We start from the raw sequence: 26042 nt of genomic DNA, 5'->3' as shown, positions 1-26042 counted from the left end.
TAATAACATGTCGTCTGCATATAGGGATATATGCAGATGTCTGTTTGGGAATTGTAGTGCAAGGTGGTGGTGTTTCTGTCTGACTATGCAGGCCAGGGGTTCCAGCACCAGTGCAAATAGGAGAGGGGACAGGGGGCAACCCTGTCTCGTCCCTCTCTCTATGGCAATGGTCTCTGATATATAACCATTTATTTTAATTCTAGCCACTGGTTTGGTGTAAAGTAGCTGCACCCATTGGATGTATATCCGAGGAAAACCCATTCTATGCAATATCGTTATGAGGTACGACCATTCATTGGAGTCGAATGCTTTAGCAGCATCCAACATGATCACTGCTGCCTTGGTGGACGGTGTAAGGTAATGCGCAGTGGCAAACAACGTTCTGGTGTTGTGTGTGGTATTTCTAGATGGGATGAATCCCGATTGGTCTGGGAGAACTAGTGTGGCCATTAGTGGTTGTAATCGGGTGGCAAGGACTTTAGCTAATATTTTAGAGTCGACATTTAAGAGCGACAGATGGCGATATGAGGTGCAATTTTCGGGGTCTTTACCTGGTTTTAACAGTGCTATAATCACAGCCTCTCGTAACGTGGGCGGCAGAATCTGTGCTTCCAGTGCCTCTCCGAACATATCAACTAGGTATGGAGATAATAAGTCGCTGAATGTCTTATAGAATTCACAAGTGAATCCGTCGGGCCCTGGTGCTTTCCCGTTTGGTAAAGATGCTATAACTTCAGCAATCTCCTCTTTCGTCAGCAGCTGGGCCAAATATTGTCTCTGATTATCCGACAACCAGCCTATTGCAATATCATCTAGATATCGTAGTGTGTCGCGTTGTGTGGCAAGGTGCCGCGAGGTATATAGGTCCTGGTATGTGCGCAGGAAGCTCTGTAGTATGCCCTTTTGGTCGGTGTGAGTTTGACCATCATCCCCAACAGTCTTTGTAATTACGTGTTGTTTGTGTCCAGTGCCTATTTTAGTAGCTAGAGCTTTTCCTGGTCTTCCACCTTCTCCATATGCTCTTGCCACGTGTCGTTTGTGTAGATATTTAATTTCGTCAGCGGCGAATTTCTGGTGCTCAGTGATAGTGGTTCTAATGTCGCTCAGTATGTTTTGTGTCGGGGTTAATTCGTATTGTCGTTCTACAGCACGGAGTGTAGATTCACATCGTGCAAGCTGTGTTCTGATGTCTTTTAGTATACCAGCGGTTGTGCCTATACAGACCCCCCGTATTGTTGCCTTAAATGCTTCCCACAGAAGTCCTGCGTCCTCTGTAGTATCTGCATTAAGACTGAAGTAATCTTTGATAGCTTTACCGATGGTGTCAACATATAGTGTGTCTGTTAGTGCACTAGAATTGAAACGCCAACTATATTAATTGTGGGTTTATATAGCGCTAGAATCAACTCCCGGAGGAGTATCTCCGCGCTTTGACCGCTGGGGAACCCGTCCTGGCTCACCCTGAGAGATGGTCCCTAATGGGTATCTCTAAGGTGCGACCAAGCATCCCCGGCGGTCTGGGGGGCCGTTGTGAAGATGAGGCAAGCTAATGCCCAGAGTTGCCGAGTGTGGTCCCTGACTGGAGTAGGCACCGAGGCGAGAATTATCGAGCCCGCTGACCCTGGTCCACGACCCTGCCGCGTCGGGAATCGAACCCTGGTCCCGGGCCGTCCTCTGCTTACGGGTCTGCCGCCTCTAACCAGTGAGCCACACCACGGTGGTATGTAATTTGGGATGTGTAATGACAGTTTGACAGGGTTATGGTCTGATAGCGTTTTGGGCATGTGAGTTACGTCGTGTGTCCATAGCAAAATGTCAGCTGTTCCCAACCAGTAATCGATCCTCGACCAACTAGCGTGAGGTACCGATGTGTGTGTCGCTTCGGTAATCCCAGGGTGTCGTGCCCTCCAGACATCTTGTAAGGATAGATCTTGTATAACGTCTAACAGTTCAGTTCTAGCACGTGTGTGGTGTTCCATTGTGCCTTCTGATCTGTCGAGGGCGTCGTTTAGAGCAATATTGAAATCGCCGCCCCATAGCAATGTTTGATCAGTATCAGTACTTAGGTAGCGCCAAAGTTCACGGAAGAATTCCGGCGTATCTGTGTTTGGACCGTACGTGTTTACCAGTGTTATTTGCCTACCTCGTATGTCCCCCTGCACTATGACATATCTCCCACTGTCATCTAGTTTGGTTTTGTGTACTTTAAAGTTCGTGCCTTTTTTTACCATTATAGTAACACCTCTAGCATAGGATGAGTATCTCGAACAGTGCGTCGATTCAGCCCATCTGCGCCCTACCTGGGTTTGTGAATGTGGAGATTCATGCGTTTCCTGTAACATAACAATGTCAATTTTCCATCTATCTAGACAGGCGAATATACGACGAATTTTCTTGGGGTTGGTGTACCCTCTAATATTCCATGAGAGGACATTCAAGACTCTGGATTGATATACAGGATTAGCCATAGTAAGGGTCGTGTACAGGTGCATGTGTCTCTCTTTCCTCCTCTAAGGGGGACCGTAGTACTTCGTAAGTGTAATGTAAGTGGTTTACTTGTATGTAGTGATGTAAGTGGTATAACTGGTTACAGGCAATGCATCTCAAGTGTTCCGATCTATAAATAACAAGAACAACCCCCCGCCCTCCCTCCACCCCACAACAGCAGCCCAAATCTGCTGAGGCCATACCCGTAAGAAACATCCCATTAGTATGCAAACTGTATTGGGGGTCACCCGTGTGGGGGGCCCGCCTGGACTGCACATCACCGTCCGAGATAACGGACGTGGACAGTTATATAAACTTATGAAGTCACAGAATATCTGCCATGAATGTCCCACCAATGCAAATTGATTACCCAATATCCCGGAGCAAACATTGGCGCATTAACATTCCCACATAGACGCTCCGAAAGGCAGGCAGGTGCATAAACATAGATAAATCATAACTGGCATGTATTTTCGTATATATCCAACGTGACTATGTTAATTTTGCGGTATATGTTCTAACACATACTGTTGACGTCATGCACCTTGGTAAGTCCACAAAGTTGCATTAACGGAGGGAGTGCCTCCATGCGGAGCATATGGTGTTGTAATGTTCACTCCATGTTTAACTGGGCTATATGACCGAAAAACTGCACAGAACAGACTTGTGATTTAACACATTGATGTATTGTCCGGAGACTGTTATCAAGTAGTTCAGGTGTATATCATCAGCAGTCGGTATCGGTTACATCGAGATTGTCTATATAGGGTACGTTTTTGGGTCCAAATGTTGCCCCGCTATGTAGGTGAGGAACACTAGGTCAGTTAACGCACATCTGAATGCAGTAGTCTCAAATGGTGCATACGGACAACATATCCCAATATGTAGCAAAGAGCTGGTGGTATAATCGTGTCCCACCCTGCGTTTCGATCTTATCACGACATATATACAAAGTAGTTCGTATATTCTAACATACCTGGTGGGGGGAGTGGATCACACCGTGATAGACGATAATGTGGTTCAAGCAATCCTTACCCGCCGTTGCCGTGTTCAAACCTGTTTTACGGCACCAGAGAGAAGCTGTTATCACCACCAACTTTTGATTGCGTTTTACCCTGTAAAAGCGCGACGCACCCTCTCCGTTTTCAGTCCCCATCTTGTTCCTGTTGTCGTCGCTGATCATTTTTCCGGTGGTTCGTGATTTTTTTTATGAAGTCGTTTGCCGCTTTAGGCGAGGTGAGCAGTGTGGATTTACCTTCCCAGTTCACTTTCAGCCTCGCTGGGTAGAGCATGGCGTATTCCACCTGGAGTTCTCGCAGTTTTGATTTCGCTGCGTTGAATTCCCTTCTGGCCTGCTGGACTGCTTGTGTGTAGTCGGGATAGAATGCAAGTTTATTGGATTGATATTGAAGATCTTTTTGCTCACGTGCCATGCGCAGAATTGCATCCCTATCGCGGTAGTTTAGTATGCCGGCCACTATTGGTCTCGGTGGTGTACCTGGAGGCGGGCGTGGTGCTAGTGTTCTGTGCGCCCTTTCCACAATGAAAACTTGGGACAGTTTGTCCTTGCCGAACAGGGAGAGGCACATCTCTTCCACATATGTCTCCATATTACCAATGTTTGTTGATTCCGGTATGCCCGCTACACGTATGTTATTCCGGCGTGACCTCGCTTCCAAATCCTCGGACTTAGATTTAATGACTTCTAGGATCTTCTCAAATCCTGTGCATTTAGAGGTGCTTTCTCGTGATTCATCTTCCACTGCGGATAATCTTGTCTCTGCCTCATCCAGGCATTCTCCATGCCGATCCACTTTGGCCGCCATGTTGTCCATTCGTGTCGTTAGATGGTCCATTTTGCCATGCATATCTTGCAGGCTGTCTTGTATCGCTTTCAACATCGCCTCCATACCTTTGGGTGGTGCGCGTTCTGATTCAGTCTCTGTGTCTGAGTGGGGGTGGGACCCTCTCACAGTTCGACGTTGTTCAAAGTTGAGTTTTGGTTATTGTTTGTCCGGTTTCCCCATTACGCCGAGTGTCTTCTCCTCACAGTGCTGCGAAGCTGGTATACTGCACTACTACTGGCTTGTAGAGCAGGCGTGCTTGGCTCTGGCGACGTGCTGGCGGGCGGGGCTACGATCTGTGATGCAGATACAGTGTCGTTTTTAGCGCCAGGAAGTATATTTGGTCCGCGCAGTCTAGAGTAAGAGGGTGTGTAGGTGACGCACTTGGCTGTTGGCGTCTCTTGAAGTTCGTATGTTCGACCACTGCAAGTTGGTATTAGAAGCACTGGTTATCCGTGGCATGTATTACGTTAAAGAACAGTCGTTTTGATGTAAACTTGTGGCGCCAGTCATCAATGCACTGACCTGTGCTTTTTCCCCCATCCATGCACCATAGCCGCTACCATAATCGTTCCCACACACCATTCGTAGAAATAGCGATGCAGCACATCTTTATGCGGCGTACCAGTGTTATCTGGCAAGCTTAATCGGGTTATCGTTGTCACCATGCAGCGGTTTAGTAGACCTGGCCCTTTATCTGTACGTTGTCAATGTTACTCATGTAGTCGGAATTAGGCTATGAACTGATCTGTCCCCGTACCTTATGTACTAGACGTACGCTGTAATCCAATGACAGTTATCTGCGGTGATGATAGCAGTAGGGTCAGTGCTCACTCCAGTCTTGCAGTGGAGAGTTGCATCGCGTGTTGATAAGGCTGTGTGGTGAACTGGGCACATCATCCCGTATCGTCACAGCTGCTGTATATGCACTAGCAGTACGGCCGTCATGTTAGGTATCATGCAGGTCGCCTGCAGTGATACACTAGTAGGGCACACTGGTTTGCATTCTGTCCTGTATGTGTGCGTCTGCTGCATTCACAATCCGACGTCTCTAGTAGCGATACGGTGCTAGTATGGTATTATCCCAGAGCGGGCGCCGCCATTTTGGGTGACAGTCTTCGCGCCTTTAGTTATATGAAGAGGCGTTTCACCAGATTAGGTCGCTGTCGCTATATCGCCGAATCGCCGAGTATCGGTAGTCATGGCAGTGTCTTCCCACGCAGCGCTGTGGTATATCGAGCCCAGTTACAATACGTGCATGCTGACATATAATATTCACCCATAAGGCGGCAGAGATCCAGTGATGATCTCCCGTTATGAACTCTGGCGGTGTTCTCGCCGCTTAGTAAGCAGATATTTTTCCTGTGGCCTTATTCAGTACATAGTTTTGTCTCTACTACTCACGGGTCCGCGTCCGGGCTGCTGCGCGGCTCCGTGGTGTGCGATCCACGCATCTCCGATGTTTACTGCTCCGATAGCTCATAGACAGTCGCCATCTTGCCCGTCCAGGTCGCGGACCACGGCAATCTTCGTGAGTCGGATTTCCACTCCCCAGCAGCTCGCAGAGCGATTTAAAGTTTATCAATCTGCGCCGATGATTCTCAGCTGTCTGATTTTACCGTTTGTCATCGAGTTTCGTGCCTCCATACATGTCGTTTCTGCAGATACACGGAACCGTCCGGCGGAGCTGTCTCGCTAGCCAGCCATTCCGCAGTGTGCCCTCTAGCGCCCCCCGTCTCACCCTGTCCTTGATAGCATCCTTCTGACTCTCTGACCAAACCTGATATGTGTGCTGGGGGCTATAAACCCTATTTTCACGACAAACCTCAGTGCCACTTGCTGCCACAAACTTGTTTTTCCTTTCATCTCTGTTTACAGGCAAGCCTTTGAACAATCTTCCCCTCACCGCACCTAGTTACTCAAACCGGTCCCAGACACTAAAATGACCCTTGCAGACATGATTTATTGCACTACAAACAGCGAGACTTGTTTTCACCAACAATGGGACCTGTTTTTACCAACAGAACGGACTCTTAGATCTGGCCGATCTCACATGTTTTAGACCCTGAAGCAAGGTCCAGCTGCAAGATAAGATTGTCTGTTTTGACCTTGGTGGGAGGAGAATTAATGTTGGGCTTGTGTAACCATGTTGATGAAACAAATGCATTGTGTCAAACCTGTATAAAAGGAAGAGCCAAAGGAGTTGCCAGCAGAACACCTCCCTCAGACATTCCAGTGTCTGCAGTTGACGTGGTCTCCTCATGAGAAATAAACCTTTTTCTTGTCTTCCAGTTTCCAGCGCCTGTCTCATTATTTTGATAGCGAATCCAAGATGAATTAAAGGTGACCCTTCGCCGGGCAGCATTGGGGGTCTTGGGAGACTCGCTGCTTTTCACAAATTGGCGTCCCAAACGTGGGGTCCATCAGCGACACGTGGGTCCGGTAAGAGAGGTCCTAATGACGGAGTGAACATCTAAACGATTGGAGTTAACCTGCCCTGAAAAGACCCTTGTCTGGCTGCCGATCAACTGAACTTCACCGGTTCCGAAAGGACCTCTCTCGAGTGACCTGTGGTCCTGACTGGGACCTTAAAGGAGTGCCGCATTGATATTGGAGTGAGAGGACAAACAGGCGCTGGAAGGGGAAGATGAAGAACTGTCCAGACGGTCCGGGTAAGGTCGTGAAAAGCGACTTAAATTGATTGATTGATTGATTGAATAGTTTGATTGAATACTAGTATTCCTCTTTTTGATATTGAGTTATTTGAGACATTCCCTGCTTGCAAACAACAGAGAATAGGAATATTCTCTCTCTTTGCAGACAGCGAAGGACAGGTAGTGCAGGCTTTTTGTCTACATTGATTGTTTGAGATATTCATTTTGACCGGTAAATATGTCATGCCTGTTTTCTCTAGATTGTTTTGTAGCTATTTTAGACCGGACCGTTTGTTAGAGGTCAGTCAGCCGGCGCCGCCGGAAGGCACCCCTAACAAGGACATGTACGTAAAATATGGATTAGCCACCGTAGCTTATAGCAAACTAATGCATAAATACACTAGGAAGGACCGGGTAAATCAGTGGCCACTGACGGGATCTTTCGATCCCGCTAAAATAGAAACGCTAGAATTAGCTCTCCACAAAAAGAAACTACGCCAGCTATGCTTGACAGTTTTGGTCTATGGCGAAAAGAGGCAGCCCAACGAAAGAAAAGAGACGAAGCTAGACAAGATAAAGAAATGCGAAAATCAGCTTACCAAGCCTGTAAAAAGTTAGAAGAAGAAATAAAAGAAAAAGAAACCGATAAAAAGAAACAGGAATCAAAAATATCAGGTCAATACCCTGTTAGAGCGCCCTCAACTCTTTACCCTGAGTTACCGGAGAAACAAAGAATAGATGATGATTTATTATTAGGTCCCCCAATCATATACATGCCACCCCCTTACGCCCCTACTCATCCCGTAGTACAACGCCAGGAACCCCAAAATATAGCCGTAGATTACACGATTGTCTCGGTCTCCACCGCCTCTGCGCCCAGCGAATCACTTGCACCAAAGGCCTCATCAAAAGATACAGTAGTAGAAGTAGGATCAAAGGAAAAAGGGTTGCCTAGGGTCCTGCGATTAAGTAAAAATTAGCGAGCAGGCATTAATAAAATAGTTAAAACCCTCATGGATAGGAAAGAGACAGAAGAATATGTAACTGACATATGCAACTCCTATGTCAAAAACCACAAACGATACTTTATTGTGCATCTCTGTTACCACCCTCTTACTGCGTATGAAGAGAAGTACTAGGATGTAGGGCCCGAGCGACTAGTGGCTCATTATAGGAAGATAGACACCGGAGATGAAGGCCACTACGATGTGACAGAACTCTTTTCATCCACACTAGAAGTATTCCGTCATCTCATAGAACAAGGACGGGTACATAAGGACAGGACATCTAAAATAGCAGGACCCCCGATAGAAAAACCAGATAGCATGATGCCGATAAAAGAAGCTGCCCCTTATTGGGTTCCTCCTAGAGGACAAGGGACTCATGACAATATAAACCATCAAGGCGCTAGAGGAAGGGTGGTCTACAATTGGGTGTATCAGCCATGGGACAGACAGGACATCTTGACGTTCCGTAAATCTTGCCGGATTTACGAAAGAACCCCACTGCCTTTTACACCGAGCTAGGTACCGCTTTGGGATCAACAATAATGACACTTGCCGACATAGACTTTTTCTTCGGGTTATGTTTGCCAGCAGATGTGTGGAAACAGATCAGGAAAGTAGACCACACAGAACTGCTCATACCTGGGAACAACTCAGCACACTAGATAAACAGCGGAACCCTGGTCAAAAACCGGTTAAAGCAAAATTGGACCTCCCAGACAAAATAGTGCAGAAAGTGAAAATGCTGATCCCAGAGAAAAAGATAGTTGGTCCATGGTAACCGCGTGCCGCCAGGAACCACAAGAGGATGTCTCCGAGAATTTCTCCCGATTCGAAACAGTGTTTTCCAATTACAGTGGGCAAGACATGTCCACCGCAACCGGACACCACTTATTTGTGCAGAACTACGTCAAAGGACTATTGCCAGAGGTATCCCAGAAATTACAAACCAGCTAAAGTAGTTGGGCAGCATCTAAACCGGCAATGGCCCAGTACTGTGAGCATCAGAAAAACAAAAATGGCAGGGCTACAGAAAGGAAAAAGAAAGACTTGAAGGAAAGAGTGATGATAGCACAACTCCAGGGGGTGAATACAGGAAGGGAGCAATATAAGGCAGTATACCAGCAGAATAACCCTAGAGTACAGCCACCTAAAAACAATTCATTGACATCCATCATATGTAGGACGCCAAGACCTAGGACAGGATCAATGCGCATTTTGCAAAGAATATGGACACTGGAAATCCCAATGCCCGGCTTTGTTAGGAGCTGGTAGGGGCAGATGGGCGAGGGAAATAGCAAGTGGACAGAAAGGAAGAGGACGTGGGAGAGGGTACGCGAGTGAAGCAAGCGACGAAAGGCCAGGAAGAGTGAACGCATTTGACCATCCCAGACAGAATCAGTACCAACAGACAGATTATGACAATACGTACAACTTTGCATAGGACAGCCAGGGGCAAGGGAGGGATCCAGTCGAGCTCTATGTTGATCAGCAAGACCCTTATGTTACCGCAGAGGTCCTGTGCACAAAGTCGCCATTTTTGGTAGACACGGGAGCAACTTGTAGTGCACTATCCAAACGACTGATTCCAAGGGCACCCTTGTCTGACTCACATGTGACCTCAATAGGATTTGATGGTACGCCCTCCACCAACCCTTTGTCCAGACCAATCCCTTTTAACCTTGACAATAATATCGTCAAAACGACATTCCTCCTCTCTTCTAACACCCCAGACGCCATTATTGGTCTCGACCTTTTGAAACACTTCCATGCGACTATCAGATGCTAACCGGTCGGAGTGCGTGTCATCCTCTATGACAACCGCCAGCACCATAGAGAGAACCCTTCACAGCACATGTTTCCCATCTCTGAGACTGACGCATTCCTACTGGACACTTTGCCATCACACTGATGGGCTAGGGCTGATTCAGACGTAGGACGAATAATGATTGACCCAGTACACATAACAATATGACAAGACGCAACCCTACCGAAAGTACCGCAGTACAAAATATCACCAGAGGGTGAGAAGGCACTCACAGAGATCATACACTCTTTGGTAGAGGCAGGGGTGGTAGAGGAAGTAGTGAGCAATGTTTGTAACAGTCCCATACAACCGATTGTAAAGAGACAGGGAGAGGGAGACGGAAAAGCCTACCGCTTCATCATTGACCTGCAGGAGATAAACAAATTCGTAGTACCACAATACCCAGTAGTTTCCGACATCACCACAATTTTGACTTTAATCCCCTCAACTTCCACCACCTTCATCGTGATTGATCTAAAAAATGCGTTCTTCTCCATACCTATACACAAGGACAGCGCTATCTATTTGGATTTACCCTAAATTCTCGTTCGTATAGATTTTGTAGAGCACCCCAGGGGTACACAGAGAGCCCGAGCATCTATAGCCAGGCGCTTAAAAGACAGTTGGACGCCATACAAATGCCAGATGGAGTGGCACTAATACAATATGTAGACGACATCCTTCTAGCAGCTGACACCATACCAATAGCCGTCACAGCCACCATCAAACTACTCCATTTCCTTGCTGAGAATGGTCACAAGGTCTCCCAAAATAAATTGCAGTTCTGTAAATCACAAGTGACCTATTTAGGTCACCTTTTATCAAAGGAAGGGAGGAAACTCACGCCTGACAGGATCCATACAATTCTAGACACCCCTGTCCCCAAAAATCAGAAGCAAGTCCGCTCTTTGATAGGTCTCACCTCGTTTTGCCGACAGTGGTTACCGAACTTTAGCCTCATTGTCAAACCCCTTCTCTCCCTCCTAGCTAAAGACATCCCCTCACCTCTCCCCTGAATGCCAATCACCCTTCAAAGAACTACACAATGCCCTTTGTTCAGAGCCTGTCCTAGGAACCCCAGATTACTCCAAACCATTCTTCCTCTACACGCACGAGAGGGAGGTATGGGCATTGTCTGTCCAATCAATTGGTCACAAACAACGCCCTTGTGCATATTTCTCTGCCACCCTCGATCCAGTAGCCAGAGCACTGCCAGCATGCTTGCGCGCTGTGGCAGCTGCAGCTGTATCGATATGCCAGAGCGAAGGAATAGTGCCCTCCAATCCAGTCACTGTTTTAGTACCCCATGCAGTTGACACACTGTGAACCAGACCAAGACCCAACACTTGACTAGCGCCCGACTGACAGGATATGTGTTGACCCTACTAGCTCCGCACATTACCATAAAGCGATGCACCACCCTCAATCCAGCCACCCTGTTACCCCTACCCGAAAATGATCCTAACGTGACTCCACTACACGACTGTGTGACACTAACCGATGAACAAACAAAGAGTAGAATAGATCTCAGAGACACCGCCTTTCTAGAACCAGATGGAGAACTATGGGTAGATGGTTGGTGCATCAAACTCCCCGACAGCACCACCTCAGCTGCATACGCTGTCCCCACAGCCCGAACCATTCTGGAAACAGCCTGTATTCCCCAACGTTCAGCCCAGGCTGCAGAACTCATTGCCCTCACACGAGCGTGCATCTTAGCGACTGACAAGACAGTTAACATATACCCCGACAGCCAGTACGCCTTCGGGGTGGTTCACCATTTTGGGATTTTATGGAAAGAAAGAAAGAGGGTTCCTGACTTCCACGGTACACCCATCCTGCATGGAGATTTAGTCTCCGCCTTGACGGAAGCAGACCTCCTCCCCAAGAAGTTAGCAGTGATAAAATGCCAAGCGCATAGGAAAGTGACGGATCTCATTGGACAGGGAAATGCGCTAGCAGCCGTTACTACCCGAGCCACGGCAGAAGACAGAACTACGACACAAATGTATGTGACCAGGTCACAAGCTGAACAATGGACTGACGCTAGGACCACTGTAAGGGACATACATACGACAGGCACACAAGACGAATTGACCGAGTGGGAAAGGGTGGGACTAAAAGATGAGGAAAATTGCTGGAGAACTAAAGACGGGAAGAAATGGCTGTTACCCAATGCCTATCTAATCCCCATATTGACCATGGCACATTTACCAGCACACATAGGCTCCACCCCCCATGATTGAACTAATCACCAGAGTATGGCATAAAGTCAAGATAACAGAATCCGGTCCAGGGAAGACATGGCTTGGCAGTTCGGGCTGGACTGTTCCCATGAGGCACAGGGTCAGACTAATTTGCATATGGCCATGTCTGAACTGGGGTGGCCGAGTGAGCTATAGAACGGTGATAGATTAAACCCAGATCAGTTGACTGGGGGTGAGTGTTTGTATTGTCAATGCTCCGTCCATCATCACCTTTGGTTTTTCTTTGTTCTTCCTAAGTTGGCAGGGTATGCTCAGACGTGAGTCCCTTGCTCACTTTGCCACTGGAGTCAAGCAAGCCCGGCTGAAGACGGCTGTAATGCCAGAAACCGGTCCTGGGAAGCTTGATTCCGGTCCAGGGAAGACATGGCTTGGCAGTCCGGGCTGGACTGTTCCCATGAGGCACAGGGTCAGACTAATTTGCATATGGCCATGTCTGATCTGGGTTGGCGGAGTGAGCTAAAGAACGGTGATCGATTAAACCCAGATCAGTTGACTGGGGGTGAGTGTTGTATTGTCAACGCTCCGTCCATCATCATCTTTGGTTTTTCCAACATATCAGAATCTGCAAAGCGCCTAGTACAACAATGTATAGTCTGCCTACAACACAGCCCAGGGAAGGGGACAGTAGTACCACGGGGAGGTTTTGGAGTCCCTGACCACCCATTTTAAGTCTTTCAAATGGATTACATCCAACTAGAGAGATGACATGGTCTAAAATATGTCCTGGTGGATGTGTGCTCCTTTAGCAAATGGGTGGGGGGCTACCCCACCCGCGACAATACCGCCTTAGCCACTGCAAAAGTATTGCTGAAATAATTCTTCCCCCGATACGGCGTTTGTAGAATTTTATGGAGCGACAACAGCCCTCACTTCATAGCCGAAGTGATACAGAACATACTGAAAGAGTTGGGGGTAAAACAGAAGTTCCATGCCGTCTTCCACCCCCAATCAGCGGGCCTGGTAGAGAGACACAATGCAACATTGAAACTAAAACTAGCCAAAATAGTTCAACCAGGTTGAAATGGCCTGACGCCCTCCCATTGGCATTGCTATCAATGCGCTCCACCCCAACCAAACACAGACTGACCCTGTATGAAGTGGTCTTCGGCAGGTCTATGAGCCTTTGGGCGGCACCAAGACCCACCTCCATTAACGATGTCCCCAACATATTAATGTCAGATTATTTGTATAAATTGACAAACGAGCAACAATTATCCACCAACAGGTGCAGCAAGCCTTGCCAGACGTATCCAGGGGCCCGGGACATGAAATAAAACCTGGTGATCACTTCCTCATCCATTATTTCCAAAGGACGAAGAGTCTGGAGCCTAGGTGGATGGGCCCCTGCCAAGTCTTGATCACCACCCGAACTGTCCACCGAGTGGAAGGAAAACAAAATTGTCTGCATGCGCACCACTGTAAGAAAGTCCCTCCAACGCTGGCAACCTGTGAAGAGGTGGAGGTGCAAGAGGAAATACTTGCAAAACACCAACCAGCTCGGAGTTGCTACCCGCAAGAAGACACCCTCGAACTGTCCGAGTTTCCTGATCCTACGGTGCCATCCAAGAAAGGGTACAACCTAAGATCGAAGAAAGGAGGGTGCTCCAACGACCAGACCACTAACTGAGTCAAGGTCTCAGATCGGTAGCACAGTCAACCAACGCTACCAGGGAAAGCACTAGACAAAAGTCTGTGTTCCTGACAGTCGTTGAGCCCCTCGAAGATGATGAAAGAAACTGAGCACCTGAGGAGCAACCGCAAATACACCAAGACTGCCAACCTGCATAGCGCAAAGACAATTGCACTCGTAGCAGCATTTCTCACCTGTCTCCTACTAATGGTCACATTCTGGATCATTGAAGAGAATGCTCCTGCATACCGAACAATGTCACCCACCATGCAACCAACCACCAAGAAAGAACATTATCTGGTATCACTGTCGCCGCATCTCCGAGAGCGACACAAAGAATTCTGGAATAATTATTTTATACAGATGCTGCACCAGCACAATATTACCACCAATGCCACTAACTGTTGGGTCTGTGGGCTGTTACCACATGCCACTGAACATTCCATCCTTTCCAACCCTTCACCCTTTTCTGTTCATGGATCTTGACTTGCCTGGATGATGCTCCTACAAGAAAGTTACAAAGACAATGCCACTTCTGACGGGACAATCGCTCAGTTCTACAACGAGTTCTGGTTAAACAAAACAGGAAGAACAGCCGCCCCCTTTTGCCCTCACACCTCCAATGCGACATTCCCAATGAATGCCCCCTCCAAAGAACGAGTGGAAATACAAGTGTTCAATAATCCGGTCAGAGCCACATCTTCCTACCTGAAGAAAAGAACTGCTGCAACAATGACTGTGGCCCTATCTGTGGTGAACGTCTCTGGCCTTGTATGCATTGAAGGCCGTGGGACTAAGAATGCGGGTCACAGCACTTGTAGAATTGTGTAGTATGGTATGTTTTACATGTGTTCCACTGGTGGAGCAGTGGAAGACATGTAAAACATACCAACCAAGATACTACACATTGTAAGGACTTTGAACACTGCCAATCCTCCAGTGTTTGTTGCATCACCCAATATGTACTTTGTCTGTGGAACCAGAGCCTACACCTGGCTCCCAAGAAACTGGGGGGGGCACGTGCTACATCACCTTTGTTTTGCCACCAACCTACACAGCCCCTGCAGAGCATCATCGAGAAAAGCGTTCTAAAGACACTGATCAAGCAGACTCTGCCGCATCACAGTTCCTCGACGCAGCAAAAGGGCTCGTCCCGCTATGGGGTCTGATGGCAAACAGCCAAGCCATCAGACATCTGTCTCAAGCGGTAGAAATCACCCTGAACGTCACAGCTGGCATCCTCGCCAACAACACTGCTGAGCTCCAAGCGGTCCGTCTGGTTGCCCTACAAAACCGCATGGTCCTGGACGTGGTACTAGCTGACCGTGGAGGAGCATGCCGCATCATCGGTGCCAGCTGCTGTGTGTACATTCCAGATAATTCACCTTCTGTCTATGAAGCAATCGAACATCTCCATAGACTGTCTTCAGAAATTCATCAAGGATCAGAGACTTGGAGAATTGTAAGTTAGCTTTGGGGCATCTTGAAGGAGTGGGGTTGGAAAATATCAATGATTCTCTTGTTTCCAGTATTGACAATATATGGTTGTTGTTTGGGTATACACTGTATACCACCTTTGTGTTCTCTTCGCATAACCACCTTGCGGCCTAAAACTATGGACACTCAGCTCACAAAAATGAGAGTAATGAATGATCAAGAGATACAGGACATTATGGACATCGAAATAGACTGACAAGCTGGCTAAGTTATGTTCAAAGGGGCCACTGTTAAAAGTAAAATGACAATCGTGTACATTGCCTGCGCCATCTTGTTTAGTGAGAATTTCTATGTGCACGTAAGCTACAGCCATTGTAGCCATCACAGCCATTTTGTACTCTGCTGGTCACCTTTGCCTCACCCTGTCCTTGCTAGCATCCTTCTGACTCTCTGACCAAACTGATATCTGTGCTGGGGGCTATAAACCCTATTGTCACGACAAACCTCAGTGCCACTTGCTGCCACAAACTCGTTTTTCCTTTCATCTCTGTTTACAGGCAAGCCTTGGAACAATCTTCCCCTCACCGCACCTAGTTACTCAAACCGGTCCCAGACACTAAAATGACCCTTGCAAACATGATTTATTGCACTACAAACAGCAAGACTTGTTTTCACCAACAATGGGACCTGTTTTTATCAACAGAACGGACTCTTAGATCTGGCCGGTCTCACATGTTTTAGACCCTGAAGCAAGGTCCAGCTGCAAGATAAGATTGTCTGTTTTGACCTGGGTGGGAGGAGAATTAATGTTGGGCTTGTGTAACCATGTTTCTTAAACAAATGCATTGTGTCAAACCTGTATAAAAGGAAGAGCCAAAGCAGTTGCCAGCAGAACACCTCCCTCAGACATCCCAGTGTCTGCAGTTGACGTGGTCTCCTCATGAGAAATAAACCTTTTTCTTGTCTTCCTGTGCCAGCGCCTGCCTCATTATTTTGATAGCTAATCCAAGGTGAATTAAAGGTGACCCTGCGCCGGGCAGCATTGGGGGTCTTAGGAGACTCGCTGCTTTTCACACAACCCTCCCATGTAAGAAATGTGCATGCATTGTAAGAATGTAAGACTTATCAGTGTGTATCAGTAATTACACTAATAATGGTTTAAATTGCACCACCTACTATTTTACTTAGTTGTTTTATAGCGCTACTTATTCCAGTGTATGGTGTCAAAGCGCTTCACATCACACACACAGGCACAATAAACGCATACAAGTGTGTATATTAATGTACAGGAAATGCTACTTAACACAAGGACTATTTCAAGGTGAAGGAATTTGACATATCATCCATACTTATAGACATTGTATGTTATGAGTGAACAGTCAGGAGAAACACAAAGTCAGGATATAAAACGCAATGCAGTGATTGGGATGGTCTGCACAATCAAGACGTTATTAATCCCCAGAGGAGCCATTCTTTGCAATTTTTGAAAAACAAGATTGACAAAAAAATCAATAAAGCATCTAAACCCATGGCTTACAGTTTTCATGCAGCTCCTTGATGCCGGTAAATAGAACACTGTGCTATATTAGAAGGATTGCAATTGATGAACTGGAAGCAACAAATTGACCTCAATGCCAAAGTCAGTAGTCCACTTACCTATTTACATGAAATACAAATCTGTGCGCTGTATGTTACACGATGTGATTTGCAACAGGCACATTAACCCTCTTTGCTACTATAGGAGTGAAAATTTTGATTGGACAAAACACATACCTCTCCCATACCTGCAGTAACCACCAGACGTATCTTACTGTTACTATAATCCCCTCAAAATGACTGGGCACCCAAAGATCTCTGCAGATGTCTTAACTGTGTAAGATTTTAAAATACTGCCACTTTGTAACTAATTAACTAAGCTAGAAAAGGCTTGCCATGATATTTTTCTTCGTTAACCATTTTTTGCAGCATTTGTTTCCTAAAATAAATATATAAATTGACAGTAAAAATCTGCTTTTCAAGCCCCGCCCCTTGGGACTCCACCCCTTTTTCTCTGCCACACATTTGTGCCCATTTTATGAGTTTCCCGAGTACCTGTTCCCCCAATTCCAGCAGTAGTATATTTAGGCCACCATTCCTTCGGCGCTCATTCATAAATGAGTACGAGCAATAGGATAATTCGTTTATATGGTTAGCAAAAGCAATAGCATGTTTATGAGTTTCGTCACTTTCGCAAGTTCAGTGCTCACTAGCAAAGTGCTGAATGTCAGGTTAGGCATTTTAATTTATATATTTTCCGTTTACGCACAAATTACAAAAATTACACAAGTTAAATTGTGAGGGCGTTTCTTTAATCCAGACTTTGGTGTTCCCTATCACCTCAACTTCCCTTCCAAATTCCAATAAAACGAGAACGTAGCCTAAGCAAATGCTTTAAATCAAGTTAGTTCACTCAAGAATTAACGCCTGTTAGTCTCATGCATATATAACTTTGCAATACAATATTTTGTTATTTTCTATCTTAGGTGACCAAAACAATTGTTTGAACTAAAAATCACTGCTTTTAATTATCACCACCACAAAGAGAGTTTCCTAGCATTTGTCTTTCCATTTTTTCGCTTTTTTCCCTTCAAGCCTTCCCTAAAATACATGTACCTCTGCCGCTCCTGAAAGGCGGCCATCTTTATACCATTACAGGAACCCCATATTTTATTATGTCTATGCTTTTTTTTCAGTCGATTCTCTCTACGCTGGAAGTGCTCTCTATGGCTTAAGCAAGCCCCGCCCCATATTCGTCTCGCCTTTTTCGGAAGTTTTTCCCTGTGGTGGGCACGCCTACCTCTTGACGTCAGGACCCGGAAGAAGGGACGAAGTAGCCGCACCCCGATGACCTGTGACCCAGCTGCAAATTCCAGACATGGCGCATCAGACCGGTATCCACGGTAAGAGTAGTGGGGGTGGTTCACAAACCTGCGGGAAGCGGCGAAGTGATGGAGGGATCGTGGGCTACTGGGAGGCGTGGGGTTGAAGGAATAGAGGACATTATATGAAGGGATGGATGCCGGTGGAGCTGGAAAGGAGAAGGGTGTGGACTAGAGAAAAGAATTATCGAAATGGAATGTTGGGAGAAAAGAGAGCAGGGAAAGGGTGAATGAAGAAAGGGATTGCGGGAACAGGAGGAAGAGCGAAATGCAACGAGGAGAAAAATGACTGCAGGGATATTGGATAGACGTTAAAGTGCAAGAGGGTGGAGTGATTTGGAAATGCATGGGAAATGGACCAGGAAAGATGTACAAGTATGCGACGTGGGAAGGAGTGACGAAAAACGACTATATAGGAAAAGGTAGGCAGTGGCACAATAGACAAGGCAGGAACAAAACAAGATGCGAGGAAGGGGGCGTGAGTGCTATACGCCTAGGTATCAGCGTGGCTCACTGGTTAGAGGAGGCAGACCTGGAAGCAGAGGTCAGCCCGGGACCAGGGTTCAATTCCCGGCTCAGCGGGGTCTGGAGTCCTAAAATGTCCATGGACTCGACAATTCTCGCTCCAGTGCCTACTCGATTCACGGGTTCACACTCTGCGACTCTGGGCAATAGCTTGCTTAATCTCCACAACGGCCCCTCGCGGCGGGATGTCTGGCTTTCACCTTGTGGATACCCTGCCGGGGTTATCTCACAGGGGAATACCAGGACGGGTTCCCTAAGCAAGCGCTTAGAAACCGCTTGGTGATTTGCGCTATATAAATTCCTGTACATTTACATTTACTGTGTTCTAACATTTGTATAGCACTTAACACTCCTATGTAGCGCACTGAAGCGCTACAAGCATGGATAGCTAGCTACAGCCTAGTGGAGGGTGTGGTTGGGAGGTTGTGTTTTTGTTTTGAGCCTATATGGAAAGTGTTTTTATGTCGTACGTGATGACCACCTGTTACAGGATGCGCCTGGTGATGTGATGGGTGAAGGTGAAATTATAATTACTATATCGGTTAACAAGCTAGCTACAGGGTCAGCTTGATGCTGTGTGCCCGTACACCAAAATGGGAGGAGGTAAATCAGAAAAAGCCCAGTATTCCAAGCAGCGATACGAGCAAGTAAGAAGTTGTTGAATATAAAAAGTGATACCCAAAGGGTAAATGGTAATTGGCTACATAAACAGTAGCCGTGGACCATTGTATTCATTTTGAAAGGCAAAAACATTGTCTATTACGAACGAATACGTCCCATCTAGGAGACAGTCTGTGGAAGAGCATTCAAGTCTGGCAGCATGAGTAGAAACTACAGTTTAAAAGGCCCAGATTTCACCTATTCCAGCTACGTTTAAGGAAGCAAGAATTTTGAGCATGGCTTCAAATCCCCTCGAATGCTCCCAAAGGCAGGCGAGCCCTAGTTGAGTGGTAGCGCAGACTCCATCTAGACGGGCACCCTGTACATGCGTATGTGAGAGACAATTTTTTGATAGATTGCTGCCCTGACGGTATAAGAGCAAATTGCCTTGCCTTTGCTTTCCCTGCTGTTCTCACTTTTCCATGTACATCTTCGATTCCAAAGACTCTTGTCCTTTCTAGGTCTCATAATGAGGTATTTCCATGACCTTCGAGAATTTCCTCCCAGAACGGCTTCACATATATTATTGGTATTGGATGACATAGGGGAGAATAAAGACCATATGGTGAAAGAGACTTACCCTGGTTCTAAAATTTCGGCTAGGTACAAGTGTTGTTAATAGGCGTGTACGTCTGGAATAAAGTAGGACATTGCCAAAAGGTCTAGACTCTGTCTGGACTGCCTTCAAATTGTCAATGCAGTGTTACAATAAATATACATAAGCATCTCCTTAGCCTAATATGAGACAATCACCGGTCCTGGATTTGTAGTTTCACTTTTAACTTGGATAGTATTGGGTAAGAAATCCTAAAATGCAAAATTGTGTTAGCTGAAAAAAACAGGACATGCTGACTGTCAGTTTGCATGTTGCCATTCGCTAGCAGTTGATAAACAGGGGAGGTAGTGAAAAGGCGAGGAGTTGGTGGAGGAGTGGGTAAGGAACAATGTGTCCAAGGGAATGCAGAGGGAAGAAAGGCACGTGAGAGGATGTTGATGATAAAGAAAGATGAGATCAAAAAATGTGTGACAAGTGATTGATCTGAATGAGATTAGGATGAATGCGGAAGAAATAATGCCAATTTGTGTGGCTTTGTGTCATTTCATTTCAATTTTCTACAGTTTGAACCGGTTTCAGGCTGCAAGCAACTTTTGACGAGTGGCAGTGGCTTGTATAGCCACATTCCTACCTGTTACCTAAAACACACAATCTTACATATTCTTTGTCACATGATTACATATGTGACACACTTTGCCATCATATGTTCCCAATCTCTGGCGATGAATAGTGTACACAAATTGAGCAGAGCACCAGAAGATTTGAACCAATTAAAGCCTTCTGTGATATTTACAAATATCTGTGTTTTTCAAAACGTGGTAAAGCTACATTGGCATAGTATCACTTACAGTAGAATGTGAACTGGTATTGGTGGTGCTTGTAGTTGGAAAGTACTTGAAGATTAGAACAGTTGTTAAACGAGGTAAAATAATTGTTATTGCAAATATATTAGCTTACCCTCTATACATTAGTGATAGCTCCACCTTTGGTCTTCCCTATTATGGTACCATCTGTGACGACTACATATAAATGTTTTGAAAAACAGATTATTTATCTCTCTAAAATCTTCCGCTTATGCATCAACACTGCTTAACGATGGAAATATCTGTCTCGTCTATGGCACCCATATCTAGTCTGCTTGATTCACTTCTAATACATTTGTTCCTCACCATTTAGCCAGAGACCATGAAATCAGTTTACACTGCCACATTTATCTACCTGTATTGGCATTACCTGCTTTATGTATATGAATTCATGGAAAAACGAAAACTGAGAAACCACATTGGAGGAAAGCAAATAATGGAAAACCAATTTTAAGGAAAGATCATTTTAAGGAAAAATCTAAAATGATAATAAAGACAGGTGATGTTTAGGACTAGTGAGGGGTTCCTGGGTGCTCAGGAGTTTTTAGGGGTCAGGAATGGGTGAAATTCAAGCAGTGAGTGTTTTGTTAGGGTTCATAAATGGGTGGAGTCTAGGAGTTGTGATTTTTTTTAAAGTAGCAGGAATGAGTGGAGTTACGGGGTGGTGAGGGTTTTTTAGGGTTCATGGATGAGTGAAGTTTAGGGGTCTGTGGTGTTTTTAGGGTTAAGTGATGGGTGAAGTATAGGGGAGTTGAAGGATACTCAGTTTCATGGCTGGAGTTTAGGACTGGTGAGGGATTTTATGGGTTCAATGATGGGTAGAGGTTAGGGATGGTGAAGAGTTTTTAGAGTCCAGGATTGGGTGGAGATATTGTGGTGAGGGGTTTTAAAGCTTCAAGGATGAGGAGAGTTTCGATGTAGAAAGGATTTTAAGGGTTCAAGGATGGGTAGAGTTTGGGGATGGGGGAGGTTTTTAGGGTTTAGGGATAGTTGGAGTTTGGCTGTGGTGAGGGCTTTTAAGGAGTGGGGGGTGGGTGGGATTTAGGCATAAACATGGGTTTGTATGGTTTAGGGATTGTGAGGGAGTTTTACGGTTCAGGTATGGATTGAGTACACACGTAGAATGAGTGTTTAGGGTTCAGGGATGGGTGTGGTTTTGGGGGTCAGAGATGGATGTAATTTAGTTGTAGCAAAGGGTTTATAGGTTTCTGGGATCGGTGGAGTTTAGGGGTGGGAAAGACTTTTAGGGTTCTGGGCTGGGTAGAGTTTAGGTGTGGTGATTGTTTTTTAGGGGACCTAGATTGATGGTCTTTAGGAGCTGTGAAGGGCCGGGAATGGTTGGAGTTTAGATGTGGTGAGGGGTCGATGAATTATAATCATCCAAAGTAATTTTTTAATAATGTAAAATATATGAATCTGAAATAATGTCCCCCTGAAGTAAAGCACTGAAATAGTGACTCAAACAAAACTGTTACTGAAAGTAAGATCTGCAACCATTTGATTTATAACTGAAACAATAAACATGCAAAGGCTAATTTCAAACAAAAAGACAGACTGTGAATTGGTTTCTATGAAATGGTAAATGGCATTCATTCTGAAAATTTCCATTGAGCAGTTTAGGTGAAATGGTTTCTCAGAAATGGCTCTCCATGAAATAGTTTTTTGTATTAAATCACATACAACCGTTACTTGCCATTATCTTCTCAGCAGCTCCCAATTCTTCACAATTTGACATTCAGTTTGGCAAATCTTTTCATTACGTACTGTGCTGTAGTATGTCTTTGTAGCTGTGGGCTAGCTGGTACTTGAGTTTCCATGTGCATAGGAATTTTCCTGGTGATGAGCTTTGGACTTGTATGATCGTATGTTCTAGATATTGTGTGGCTGCCCATTATAAAGCTTGTGTTGATCCATTCTGTGCTGTAGAGGCTGAAAATATGGTTTAATTGTAGAAGTACTGTAAGTTGTCCTGTTGAATGGTTGCATGACAGTCTTATTCTTGGAAATGGGTCCGTATGGTGTGGGAGTGTGTTAAGGTGACCAGTGCAGTTCGAGTTCTCTGCCTGCTTATTATTGGCTGTGTGGCGTGTTTGAACTGTGCTTATGAGTGTGTTGTGTTCTGTCAAATGTGTTCTGTTAAGTTTATGATGTAGTTTCATTTGTGTCCTGAAAGCATTGCCACAGCTTGCAGTATGACACATATCCTGTGTTGGAAATGCTTGAATTGGTTTATCTAGTGTTTTCAGCTGCGTGGGTTTAGTTTATGTAGTTGGCCAATGCTACTGAAGTCAGTGGCATATCCTTTTATATGGCATATCTGTACTGTGTTGGATGTAGGAGAGACGTTCTGACAAAGGTATATTTGGTGGAGTACAGCTTGATGGCAAGTGCAGTTGGGATTAGCATGATAGTTGTATATTTCGTGTCTGTGCTGTGTTGGATTTATGCCATATGTTTGTGTTCAGTTGTATTTGTTTTAGTTATTTCTCAGTAGTACTATTGGAAGCAAAACAAATGGTGGCTATATATTATATTCGTGCTGTATTATTTTGTATAGGAGCATTTGCATAGAACGTTATACCCCTTATACCCCAAGGCCACTAAGCACTTTGATTTACATTAGCTCAGATGCATCCATTTGGAGGTGAATTTTTGGCAGGGTATTGGATGTGGTTAGACCCATCTGGGAGAGGTTAGTTAGTTGGATTAGGTTTGAAGACATGCTCCAAACATAGTTCCCTTCTGCACATATGCATGATTTGTGGAAGTTCTTCGTGGATACGCTGTGTTAAAGGAGTCAGACTGTCCGGCAAATTTGTTTCTGTTGGGTGGTTATCTGTCGCATGGAGCAGTGCCATCAATAAAATATCTTAAATTGCTAAAGTAAGATAGATTTCAGTTGGTAATTGAAACCTTGATAATAAATGTTCACAATGCCAATTGATCTGTCTTACAACTGAAAGTGCCCTTCAGTCACTGATGAGTTTAGGCACTCAGTAAGCCAACATACATCCACTCGGTCATTCATCCTTACAGTAACACACACACATCCCCCCCATTGACTCATTCTTGCATTCACTTACCTATCTTCAATAAAACAGACACCCTTACTCCACAAACTCACGGAAGCTAAATAAGAATAACAGTAGAAAAAAAGAAAACATGCCGCCACCTAAACTTGGTGGGTATATGTTTACAATACAAAAATAAAATTAAGCATATCAACAGGTGACCGCCGTGCATTGGTAGTGTATTGTTTAAAGTTTAACTAGTTGTTATCCTACCCTGTGCAATACAATTAATAAAGGAGATAACCTGGGTATGCCCAGGGGCAGTTTTAATCTATTTAGAACTGGTTCTCTGCTTTCACCAGGACATACTTTATTCTGAGGTTTCTTTCCCAATTAGTTTTTTGGGTTAAGATTGAGACCATCAGGTTCGTGTCATCTTAACCTGGCGGGGGGGGGGGGGGGTACTGGCCATTGCTGAAGCATGCCTCAATAACGTGGGTGATGCCTCTCCATCCCATAAACATAATGTGTCCATAGAGAAAAATAAGTGGTGGATAATCCAGGATTAGGAGATCACTTTTCTGGGATCTGAGGGTGTGAACCGTAGACTTGCCCGACCTTGGTGTGTGACACTGTTGACAATACCATTTCAAGGTGGCCACCCATTTTGGAATTAGTTGTCATGCATGATGCAACATACTGCAGATGAATTGAGTGGAACGTGAGTGACCTGGTGCGACTGACTTTGGAGCTGTAGTACACCCAATAAATATAAATAAGAAAAGGAAAGAAATAATAGGCGGCCTATAAAAGGAATAACATGGAGAATTAAAGGACTGATTATTGCAAGTCCACTCATTTAGCACAAGCTTTACCACAAAGCAACCATATGTATACAAGCATAACATTACAAATGACTTCTGACAAAAGCAATAATATACAGCCCCTCCTAAATTATCATAACGAGGAACCTCAAACTCCAGATCTACCACAGGGTTGGTCTCAGGGGGTAACCAACTCTGAATGCCTGGACTACCACTCTAATGTTTGAGATTCCATACAACGCGATACCTTTCTACAGTCTTGAACCTTGTGTAATCACTATCCACCCTTACTGGCCTATTTGCTTTAACATCAGCTGTTCACAATCAGTAGGTCAGACCTGCTGTCTTTGTCATAACTTTTCACATTAAACATATCAATCCACAGGCATCTGACATAATTTTCCTAAATGAATTGCAGAGGACTATAACCTTCTCGTGGACCTGTCTGCATCGCCATCTCCTGTCTACTGTGTTGAACATAAGCTTCCTGACAAGGCAGCCATCAGACAAGCAGAAAAATTACAAATACATATAAAATGTACCCTGAAAAAACAATATTCAACACCTCTTAAGAAGGTCTAACAATATACACTGAGTTTCTCCAAGGAGCTAACAACACCCAAACACTTGCTGACTAAGTTAATCTTTAAGCTTCTGTGTGACAATATGCCATTACACAACCTACCAAACACAACAAGATGATGGACGGAGTGCTGAAGCTTTTCAACCACTCGCCCCCAGTCAACAGATCTGGGTTTAATCCATCGTTCTTTTGCTCACTACGCCACCCCAGTTAGGACTCAGCCATATGCAAATCAGTCTTGACCCTGTCCCTCATGGGAACAGTTCAGCCTGAACTGCCAGGCCATGTCCTTCCTGGACCGGAAACCAGCATCCTGGGACTGGTTTCCGGGTATCACTTCATCAGCCAGGCTAGCTGGAATCCAGTGGCACAGCGAGCAAGGGACCAACGTCTGGGCATACCCATGGCCACTTAGGGCGAACATAGCAAACGCAACACGATGATGGACACCTACAACACAGTGTAAGAATCCACCCTTAAATGCCTATTGGCTTTAACAAATGCATTTCACAATAAGCCAGGCCTACTCTGTGTCGTAATATTTCATAAGAAATGGATATGATCTATGATATCTGATCTATGATATCTGACATAACTTTTTCCAGTGAACCAATCACACCTATACAATGACTTGTTGCCATAACCAACTGAGGTCTTTTGTATTGAAAATAAGCTGGCAACAATCGGGCACAGTTGTACAGTTACAAAAATGTACAACATTACAGCTGGGAAAACAAAGTGCAACCCATTTCAAACGCGCCTGACTAGGATTAGAACAGATTCCCTGTAATAAAATACCTGTCTACAAGGTTTAACACAGTGCAATGGCAGTCCACCCTAAAGTGTTTTTGGGTTTAACAGGTTTTTCACAATACAGAAGTCAAGCCTACTGTCTTTGCAGTATTTTTTCATAATAAACAGACAAGACCTATCGCCTTGATCAGTTGCTTGTTACCATAACCAACTCAGTCC

The 26042-nt window shown here is 45.2% G+C and overlaps 2 protein-coding genes across 3 annotated transcripts in view; one reads left to right on the top strand and one right to left on the bottom strand.

Annotated features, from left to right (window-relative positions):
* PPM1M (protein phosphatase, Mg2+/Mn2+ dependent 1M) overlaps window positions 1-17816 on the bottom strand; it is a 242076-nt gene extending 224260 nt beyond the window's left edge. Inside the window, exon 1 of the mRNA XM_078661457.1 lies at window positions 17783-17816. Coding sequence (XP_078517583.1) covers window positions 17783-17808 — 26 coding nt within the window. The 5' untranslated portion in view covers window positions 17809-17816. The remainder of the gene's footprint in view (window positions 1-17782) is intronic.
* A 106-nt stretch (window positions 17817-17922) lies between these two features.
* TWF2 (twinfilin actin binding protein 2) overlaps window positions 17923-26042 on the top strand; it is a 266779-nt gene continuing 258659 nt past the window's right edge. Inside the window, exon 1 of one of the 2 annotated variants that reach the window (XM_078661460.1) lies at window positions 17923-18069. In XM_078661460.1, the coding sequence (XP_078517586.1) occupies window positions 18045-18069 (25 nt within the window). In that variant the 5' untranslated portion in view covers window positions 17923-18044. The remainder of the gene's footprint in view (window positions 18070-26042) is intronic. The other variant, XM_078661461.1, reaches the window with a different exon arrangement.

This window comes from Lissotriton helveticus, chromosome 9, assembly GCF_964261635.1.
Source record: "Lissotriton helveticus chromosome 9, aLisHel1.1, whole genome shotgun sequence".
In the NCBI taxonomy this organism is placed as follows: domain Eukaryota; kingdom Metazoa; phylum Chordata; class Amphibia; order Caudata; family Salamandridae; genus Lissotriton; species Lissotriton helveticus.
The sequence above is the reverse complement of the archived record's forward strand: the minus strand, read 5'-3'. Positions and strand labels throughout refer to the sequence as shown.